Source organism: Python bivittatus, unplaced genomic scaffold (assembly GCF_059951505.1).
Source record: "Python bivittatus isolate LINGU-HERP-01145 unplaced genomic scaffold, Pbiv_v1 ctg000080_np1212, whole genome shotgun sequence".
Classification (NCBI taxonomy): domain Eukaryota; kingdom Metazoa; phylum Chordata; class Lepidosauria; order Squamata; family Pythonidae; genus Python; species Python bivittatus.
The window spans coordinates 87304832-87314669 of record NW_028277035.1 but is presented as its reverse complement, the minus strand read 5'-3'; the positions used below and the strand labels follow the sequence as shown (position 1 = coordinate 87314669).

The 9838-nt window shown below is 43.9% G+C and overlaps 1 protein-coding gene across 1 annotated transcript; it reads left to right on the top strand.

The window, feature by feature from the left end:
* Nucleotides 1-1007: 1007 nt before the first annotated feature.
* Nucleotides 1008-7871, top strand: LOC103060164 (uncharacterized). The gene is made up of 2 exons (XM_007434614.4): nucleotides 1008-1374; nucleotides 4292-7871. The coding sequence occupies exon 2, from the start codon at nucleotides 4303-4305 to the stop codon at nucleotides 5455-5457; it is 1155 nt and encodes a 384-aa protein (XP_007434676.1). The 5' UTR covers nucleotides 1008-1374; nucleotides 4292-4302; the 3' UTR covers nucleotides 5458-7871.
* Nucleotides 7872-9838: the final 1967 nt, after the last annotated feature.

Below are 9838 nucleotides of genomic sequence, written 5' to 3'. Positions count from 1 at the left end.
AGGAGTTTGGCAGCTTTTCAGTCTGGAGGAAAAGAAGAAAAAAAGAACTAAGTACAGAGAAATGTGAATGCCTCCCCTGTTATGCATGGATTGGTGAAAGCAAACAGAGCATCTTTTCTTTTTCCCTGTACAACTGAAGCCATTTAACCTCTGCAGGCAAAAAGAAATACTTCTCACAAAACAGTGAAGTCGTGTGGAGATGCAGCCCCTCATTCAGACAGCTTTAGGTGGGAATTAGATAAGTTTGTGGAAGAAAGGGCTGTTTGAATGTCAGCTTCAGGGGAGAGGAGGAGTGTGAAAAAGCACACTGAGCTTCACAGAAGCCCTTTGTTGGCTAGGACGAGAACCAACCATTTGATGTGCTTTGGTCTTAGTCTGATCTGGCAGGTCCCTTGCGTCGTTCTTTATTGATGACTCTTTAATTAATGCGGATGAAATGATGCTCTGTTGTTTTTAACCAAATTACAAACTGCCTTGAAGATCTTTTGCTAGAAAGTTAGGATTTAAAAATAAAACCATGTAAAAAGAAAGAAATTGGAAAAAAAGAAATCTCTAATTTAACTATCTTTTGGGGATAGGTACATGTTGTGTATAGGCCCAAAACTACACCTGATCCCATGGAAACTTTGAAGATTGTAGCCCTTACCACCTGAAGCTGCCTAATTAGTGTCTGGCCAATTTTGGCTGCTCTTGATTAGTACTTGGATGAGAGACCACTAGGAGATCAAAAGTCTGTAGGTAAGATTGAGAAGCCTAAAACAACTCAAAAAAGTCTGAATTACAAAAAAAAAAAAAAATCAAACCAGACATCAAAAACACTGCAATTTTAGGTGAAGGGAATCGGGTTGGACGTCTGAAACTTTGTCTCTCCAGACCCCACAAGGGTCGAGCTGCGCTTCCCACGCTCAGTGCCGCATTAGGGCAGGCGTCTCCGCGTCCGTCCAACCCTTCATCCGGCCTGTCCTCCGACCCGCGACACGGACTCGCCCCCCGGATCTGGAAGCTCAGCCGTGAGCGGCAAATGGTGCAGACAGGCAGCGGCCAGCAGAGGGCTCGGGTTATAGCGAGAGGGAGGCGGAGGGAGCCCCGGCGCCCCTTCCTTCGCTGTCTTCCCAGGGGGTCGGCGGCTGAGCTGAGCTTTTCGGGCAGGAATCTGGGAACGGGGCCCGGAAGCCTCGGGGGAGAGCTACGCGGCTACCGCTGCAGCCCCACCCGCCAGCCGAGCAGGCCGGCTCCTCGGAGTCCCGCGGCGTCGCCTCTCCCCGACCGGAGTGAGAACTGGCTTCGGGCCGCGGCAGCCATTAAATTCCTCCTGCGCCGTGGTGTAGACGGACTGCGGGCTGCGGTCGAGGCGCGTAAGGCGCTCTTTAAGAGGTAAGGAATCAACCGGGCAGAAAATGGGGTCCTATCAGAAGATGGGGAGAAAGCCAGGCCGCTGGAGGATTATAAATAGAAAGGCGTACCGCTTTCTTCCCAATCTGACCTGGCAGTCAACATTCTGGGGTTGCATATCTCCGAGAATCATGGAAGGTAAAGGTGGGGAGAGATTTTGGAGATCATCTAGTCGCTCTGCCCCTCCAGGAGTTGATCTCCCTAAGCCGTGATTTGTTTGACCATGGTGTACTGCATAAACCAAAATTGCCTGGGCCCAAAAGCTATAAATCATGATTTAGAAATTGCAGTGGTTGGATTCCCACGGCGTGCTATGCCACAAAGAAGTAAATGGAGGGAGGTATCCAGTGGGATCCCTCAGGCTTCTGTTCTGGGCCTGGAGCCCTTCCACATTTCATAAATGACTTAGACAAGGGGACAGAAGGGCTGCAAAGCTGGGAAGGACCATTAATACCTCAGAAGTCAGGCTCAGAGTTCAACAGGACCTTGATAAAAATGAACAGTAGGCCCTATCCAACAAAAGGCAGTTTAAATGAGAAGAAATGCAGAGTTCTGCAGTTAGGTAGGAAAAACCAGATTTGTGAGTACAAGGTAAGTGGTATCTGGCTTGGCAGTAGTACTTAAGAGAAGGATCTGGGCATCCTGGTAGACCACAGATTAGGGACGAGCCAGCAGGGTGATGCGGCTGCCAAAAGAGCCAATGCAGTCTTGGACTGCATCAACGGAGTTGTAGCGCTGAGATCAAGGGAAGTGTTAGTTCTGCTCTATGCTACATTGGTTAGACTGGAATACCGTGTCCAGCTCTGGTCGCCACAATCACAAAGAGATTGAGAAACTGGAAACAGTGCAAAAAAGGGTGATGAAGATGGTGAGAGGCTTGGGGACTAAATGGGCAGAGGGTTGGAGCACAAGATCTCCAAGATCCCTTCCGACCCTATGATTCTTTTGGTTTAGTCTGATGCATGAGCTCAGCTTATGTGAAAACAGCTCCAATTGAGTAATACACTGCCCACTGTTTACAAATATTTTAAATCAATACATATATACATACATTCCACTTTTCAAAAAAGTCAAAGTGGTGTGTGTGGTTTGGCTTCTGCAATGGCTCAGAGAGGCCAGAGTTTCATATAAAGGCCCGATGCTAAATTAAAGAAGCCCGTAATGACTGACCCCTATTACTTATTTGGAAGAATGGGATGTAGAATTCCTGCATCATTTCACTGGGGATCCAGGCCCTGTCCTCAGCCTAGATATGTCTCAATTAGACTAGTATCGTTAGCAAGATAATGTTAGCTGTTCCGTGTGTATCTTTCAAACCTGGAGATACGCTCAGTCCAGCCATCAGTTAAGCCACATTAGTGCAATAGTGACTCTAGTTCTATAGCATTATGCCAGAGGTGATACCAGCTGTGGATGAAAGCCTGCTGCACGTTTGTCCTTTCAAAAACAAATCACTGCTGTAACTTGCAGGTTGAAATAAAAAGAGCAGTAGTGTGTCATGACAACAAAAGGAGCATCAAAAACACCATAAATAGTCAAAACCAACAGGCAGTAAATTAAATTGACCAACAGGCAACACAGTGACAGCAAAGGCCTATTTATTTAAATAAAACATCTTAGGTTGCTGGTGGGATGCAAGCAGAGAAGGAAACGATGGAATGTCTTGAGACAGTGAATTCTGCAGATAGGTTGCTGTCGTAGAGGAAGCCCTTTCAATACTAGAAGGACACAACAGGTGATCTTAGAGACAGGCAGGTTCACGTGGGAAGCGCCTGTCTTTCTGTAGCTTGATGCTGCTCGCAAATAAACTGGCAGCCATTAAAACTGTTACAGTAAAATAATTACATGGGGCCAGTGCTTTATCCCACTCAAGATTTTAATAAAAGTTTCCATGCAGTTTCATGGGTGGCCCAACACAGAGTCCATTACAGTAATCTCGCCAAGGTGTAGCTAAACTCAACTATTTAATAGAAATTAAAGCACCACCTATAGGTTGAATAGAAGCATACCTCTCATAGCTGATACCTATGTATCCCCAATCTATAAACCAGTTCCTGTGGGTCCACTCTTCTCTTACAGAGCTCTGCCCCCTTGTATTTCCAATAGCTGAAATCCTTCTTGATCTTTCGTGTACAGTGGTACCTCGGTTCACGAATGCTTCTGTTCACGAACAGTTCGGTTCATGAACAGCACCGTTCGCAATATTTTGCTTCTGTTCGCGAACACCGCATCAGGTGACGAACAGGATCCGCGGCCATTTTCCCTGCTGACACACATGGTCATGGCTTCCTGTAGGGAGGGGGACTCTCCCTCCAAGCAATAACCGCCTCCCCACCTGCCTTCCTGTCCTCCACGCCAGAAGTTGCTTCGAGCAAGGTTAGCGTTCTGTCTCTTCGTACTGTATTTTGTGTCATTTTTGCGGTTTTAAAAAAAATATACATGTGGTTCAGAATGGATTAACCGTAATTACATTGAACCTTATGGGGAAATTTGATTCGGGATGCGAGCAAAATCGGGTCACGACCAAATTCGGAGGGGTCAGAATGGATTAACTGTATTTACATTGAACCTTATGGGAAAATTTGATTCGGGTCGCGACCAATTCGGGTCGTGACCAGAGTCGCGGAACGAATTAAGTTCGTGACCCGAGGTACCACTGTATTTTGAATTAGAGAATGATTGTCATTTGCTACTTTGACCTCCTCCCATATCACCAAAACAACGTATGTGTCAGAGTTGATAAGGACAAATCTTCAGAGCAACAAGAGCATAAACATGCTTACAAGTCTTTGAAATCAGGAAATGTGGGATTGAACAGATCACACTGTGGTTCCTAGCACAGAATGACGTCTTGCATCTGTTTTCTTTCTACCCACCCGCTCTCATTTTTTCTCTTCAGCTGTTGACAAAATGTTGACCCAGGAGACCAAGAAGACCTTTAAACAGGAAGAAGAGGAGAAGGAACAGCAGCATGAGCCCCACTTGAAGGACTTCAAAGAAGAGCAGAAGACACCTGGGGAACTCACAGTCAAGAAGAAGCATAACTGTTCCAACTGTGGAAAGAATTTTTGCCGCCGCTCAGATCTTGTCAGACACCAGAAACTCCATTCGGGAGACAGGCCCTTCACCTGCACCAAGTGTGGGAAAGGCTTTGTCCAGAGCACCCACCTCATTGCCCATCAGAAGAGCCACACCAGAGAAAAGCCCTACTATTGTCCTCACTGTGGGCGGAGCTTCAATCAGATCTTAAATTTCAACAGGCACCAGAGAACTCACTCGCAGGAACCCCCTTTCAAATGTTCCGACTGTGGGAAAACCTTCAGCCGCAGCTCAAACCTTATTATGCACCAGAGGACCCACACAGGAGAACGACCCTACAAATGCTTCGACTGTGGGAATAGCTTCAGTCGGAGTTCCACCCTGGTGACTCATCAGAGGACCCACACCGGCGAGAAACCCTTTAAGTGCCAAGACTGCTGGAAGAGCTTTGGAAGACGCTCAACCCTCGTCATGCACCAGCGGACTCACACTGGGGAAAAACCCTACAAGTGCTCTGACTGCCCTGAAACGTTTAGCGTGAAGTCCGGCCTTCTGAGTCATCAGAGAATCCATATGACCGAGAAGCCCTATCTGTGCCTGGAGTGTGGCAAAAACTTCTGCCGGAGTGCAGACCTCATTATACACCAGAGAATTCACACTGGAGAAAAACCCTATCAGTGCAACGCTTGTGGCAAGAAATTTAATACAAACTCCCACCTTGTAACACATCAGAGGATCCACACAGGAGAAAAACCATATAAATGCCCCGAATGCGGGAAGAGCTTTTCTTATAGTTCAGTCCTGGTCGGTCATCAGAGACTTCACACAGGAGAGAAACCTTATGCCTGTCTTGAGTGTGGGAAGACTTTCCGTAACAATTCACATCTAATCACTCATCACAGAGTACACTCAGGAGAGAAACCCTATGCGTGCCCTGAGTGTGGTAGAAATTTTAGTGTAAGTTCAAATCTTACAAAGCATCGGAAAATCCATGAAAGAGAGACCTCCTTTAAATGTTCTGAGTAGGAAATGTAGTGGATGACATTCTGATTAGCTACTAAAAAATGCTTGAGGAAGATAAATATATGGCTTATTCTGGAAATGTTGCTAGAACATCCAAATGTTTGCAATAAGGATGGCCAAGATGGAAGTAGACATAAAATAGCAAAGAACGTATTCCATGTCTAGTATAAAAGAATGTAATTATTAAAAAAACTGATTTTTAAAAATATTTTCTCTTTGAGGGTCAGATAGGATGAGGAAAACGTTTTAAGTTCAGATTCTACAACAAGGAAACTCACATGTGTTTCTTTCTCCCCAAAATAATGATACACAAAGCAAGTATATTTGCATACCTTTTCTTGCTTACTTGCTATTGTAAAGCCCTAATTTTTCAACATATGGTGGCAGCCGAGCATAAGAGAAATGTGGAAAAATATGATAGCAGCAGGGAGAGGGGCTTTTTTTGAAAGTTACACATCTGGGGAATTCCAGCTGTTCAGGTTAGTCATCAAGAAATGCCAGGCAATCGTGTATCAGGCAAATGGGTCAAAATACTGTTAGAACTTAAAAATGGTTCTGATTCAGTTCTGCTGTAGCTCCTATGCTGTAAGCCACTTGAGTATTGAATAAACAGAAAGCAGGATATGGTAAATAAAGATGGTATTTTACTTGGCTGCCAAAAGTGTAGGCTAATGTGTGAGCCTTAACAGTTTTTATATCATCCGTCAAGGAGGATGAAGGTGTGGAAGATAAAATGAATCACTCCCAACTAATCCCTAAGAAGACCTAGCTTTCTTTAATTAACGTTAGCTCATGGCCACTGAATTTTCTATACAGCCTTAAGGATTAGAAACCTGGTATCATTCTCGGGATCCTGGTTTCTGTGTCAGATGCCTGATTTTGTAGTTGTGCAATCCATCTTGTGTGGATGGGAAAGATTTGGTTGCAAATGTAACATTGCTGGTGATTTGCTGTTAATTTTTTACTGACACACAAAGAAGAAAGCTAACTCTACTGCTGTTGATGGACACTTAAGAGGAACAACTTTGCTTCACAGTATCATGGCAAAGAAACTAATGAGGTTCATGCATTGTGCTAAGCCTTCACATTTGTTTACTTTTGGCTTAGGGTGGTGTGTGAACCGAGACAATGGTGACTTGTTCAATATACTATCGTTAAATGAACTGTGTGAGCCTCTGTGAGGGAGTATGTGTAAAAGTTTTCCTGGAAAAGTAGTGCTATATGAGTGCAGGTGGCAACACATGACCAACCTTGACTGATCTCAGAAGAAGCTCAGCAGAGTCAGAAAGGTTAATTTTTGGAAGGGAGACTGCTGGAGAAGCAGTGGCAAGTTAGGAGTTGAGTTTAATGCAAGGGAGGCTTTATGGTGGTCAGGAGCCTTGTTAAGGAATGATTGCCAATTAGATTGTGCTCAGGCAGTGAACCAACTCCGGCCCTGGGTTGATTGCATTGACTTTCTGGATGCTTAGATTTCTTACCCCTCTTTGCTCAAGAGCAGAAGCTACTGTTTTCGGTAAGCCTGGTAGAGTTGCAGCTGTCCTCCCTTCTCAGGTGCATCCCAACCCATCTGGAAGGCATCCAGGTGGAAAAGGTGGCTGCATGCCCAGGGATCAGCAGGCACGGATGGCAAAGTATTGGGAGGAGTGCCGAAGGAACAGAGAGCAATTCTAGCCATGGGCAGTTACGTCCCACGTGTTAGATTTCGGAGAGAAAAATTAAAGTGTACCAATATCATTACCAGCAGTCTCACTGCATCTGGAAAACAGCAGTTTGGGGGGGTTTAGAACTATTTCTACTCATTTTTCGGACAGGAAAGGGCTCCTTCCTAGATCGTTTTACCAAAAGACATAGGAGGGAGAAAGCATAATTGTGCTGGCTATATTAATCTAAACATTAATTTTTTAAAAAACTATTTTAACAGAAGCTGCAAACAATAACTGAACCTGGGCCGTTTTGCCATTGGGACAATCCAAATTAAAAGACACAAACAGCCTGCTTGACAGGACAAGTGCAGAGACCAGTGTTCATCTCAGCCATAACAACAAAGCAAAACACCCTCGCAGCCAAAGCCATTATCTTTATTATTGTAGGGACTTTTAAGAATGTAGTCCATATTAGGTTTCAAAGTACGAAAGCCACTTCTGGAAGGAACTGGCTGTCCTGAACTGTTTTTCAAAGGGAGGAGTGGCATCTTGTGGTTGATCTCCAACTTGCAGCCAAGGTCTGTAACCACGGTGCAGCTCTGGCATGAAACGAAATCCAGGTGAGTCTTAAAAAGCAGGGAAGCTGGATGTTCCAGGCTGGGAAGACTTGGTTAAACCAAATGCAGCCAGGGGAGTTTGCATCCATTTCCGAAACATGGAGGTTTCCTTGATTTTGCATATCTCATCTTCCGCAACCACAAACAAGTCATCTATTTTGGGGAATGTTTTAGAATATGTTTGTATTTATCAAATTTGTCACCTCCCATCTCGTTAAAAAAAGACGACTCTGGGCAGTTTACAGAGAAGCCAAAATCAGTTAAAAATACAATATAAAATAGACCTAAATAAATAAGAAATAAATGTTCTGGAACTTCACTCTGAACTGAAACTAAGGCTTCCTTAGTTTTTTGCATTAGTGAGCCTACCCTGCTGGAACTGACTCACTAATGCAAAAAATTATTACCTTTAGTAGGCCATTTCTTAATCATTTCCTTGCCATTTCCTTTTAAAATTTTAAATTTTTTTAAGATTGCTTTTTTCTAGCTTAAAAAAACATGTTCTTGAAGCAATTTTTTTCATCCGAATTGTATTATATATTCACAAAACTGCTATGCTGCTCTATACGCAGTTCAGCAAAGAAGTATTCACCCCCTTTCGGTTTTTTTCTGAATGTTTCTGTATTTTTGCCACTGCAAGTTATCAGGGCTTCCTGTGAGTCCTAGTGATACATAAAGGGGGTATGAATGAATAAACACCAGAGTTTGGTGCTTTTTTCCTTTATTTCATAACAAATCCATCCAATGTGATGTGTTGGGGCAAAAAGTAATCACCCTCTTAACTTTCAGGAAATGTTGCACCACCTTTAGCTGCAATAATCCATCAAATGCCTTTTACAATTGATGATCCTTTTGTCACAATGCTGTATAGCAAGTCTGCAAATTTTGTTCGCTCCTCCATGACTAACTGCTTCAACTCAACAATATTTTAAGGAAACTGCTCATTTCAGCTCTCACACAACTTTCCTAAGGAGTTTAGGTTTAGACTCTGAGTTGTCTATTCCAAATCACTGAGTTTGTTCTTCACCTTGTAGACATGATTGTAAGTTTGGGGTCACCATCTTGCTGCATGGCCCATGATGGGCCATGGGCATGTCAGCTGATCGGCAAGCAGCCAGACCGCCTGTATTTTCTAGTATAAAGCAGAATTAACGCTTCCAGCAATGATGGCATCTCATCCTGGTCTTGAGGGGGCACAGCACCCTCAGACCTTGAGACTACCATCTCAATGGTTGACAGTTGATGTGAGGCTTATTACCAAATGAAATGTTTGGTTTCTGCCAGAGGTGAAGACACCCATGAGGCCTAAGCAGTTCCACTTTTTATTCATCTATCCATGAAACATTCCTCCAAAAGTCTACAGCAGTGTTTCTCAACCTTGGCAACTTTAAGATGTGTGGACTTCAACTCCCAGAATTTCCCAGCCAGCTGGCTGGGGAATTCTGGGAGTTGAAGTCCACACATCTTAAAGTTGCCAAGGTTGAGAAACACTATTCTAGAGGGTCACACACGTGCTTTTTGGCAAAGCTGAGAGAAGCATCAATATTGTTCTTAACAAATAATGGCTTTGCCTTTCAATTTTCCCATGAATAGAGTTATTTTTAATAATGGAATCATTTAATCAAGGTGAGAGAGGCCTGCAGATCACTGGATATTGTCCTTTTTGCTTTTGTGACCTCCTGCTCTTGGAGTGATGTTGGCAGGAGAGCTATTCTTGATTAGATTGACCATTGTCTCAGTCTTCATTTCATCATCTCTCTGCTTGTGGACTAGTGAAGATTTGGAAATGGTTTTATAAGCTTTTCTAGACTATAGCCATCAAAGACTTTTTTTACAGAGGCCCTCAGGTTTTCTTTTTAGCAGGGCATGTTATGCCTGTAGGATCTTTGAGGTGAGAACTTTACCAGGAGGAGGAGATCCAAAGTTGGTGAGTGTCATATAGAGCAGGGATGGCCCAAATTGGTTCTGAAGGAAGTACTCCCACAACTGGCCCTTTAACTTCAGTGGCTGAACTGGGGGAGGGGGGTGATTCTTCTTTCAAACTTGTACATTGCATGATAGATGGCTATGAAATCATTGAAATAAGCACCAAACATTGAGGTTATTTGTCTGCTTAGATTCCCT

Bases quoted from the DNA above. Each gene is read 5' to 3' on its own strand.
- LOC103060164 (XM_007434614.4), top strand. From the start codon at position 4,303: ATGTTGACCCAGGAGACCAAGAAGACCTTTAAACAGGAAGAAGAGGAG.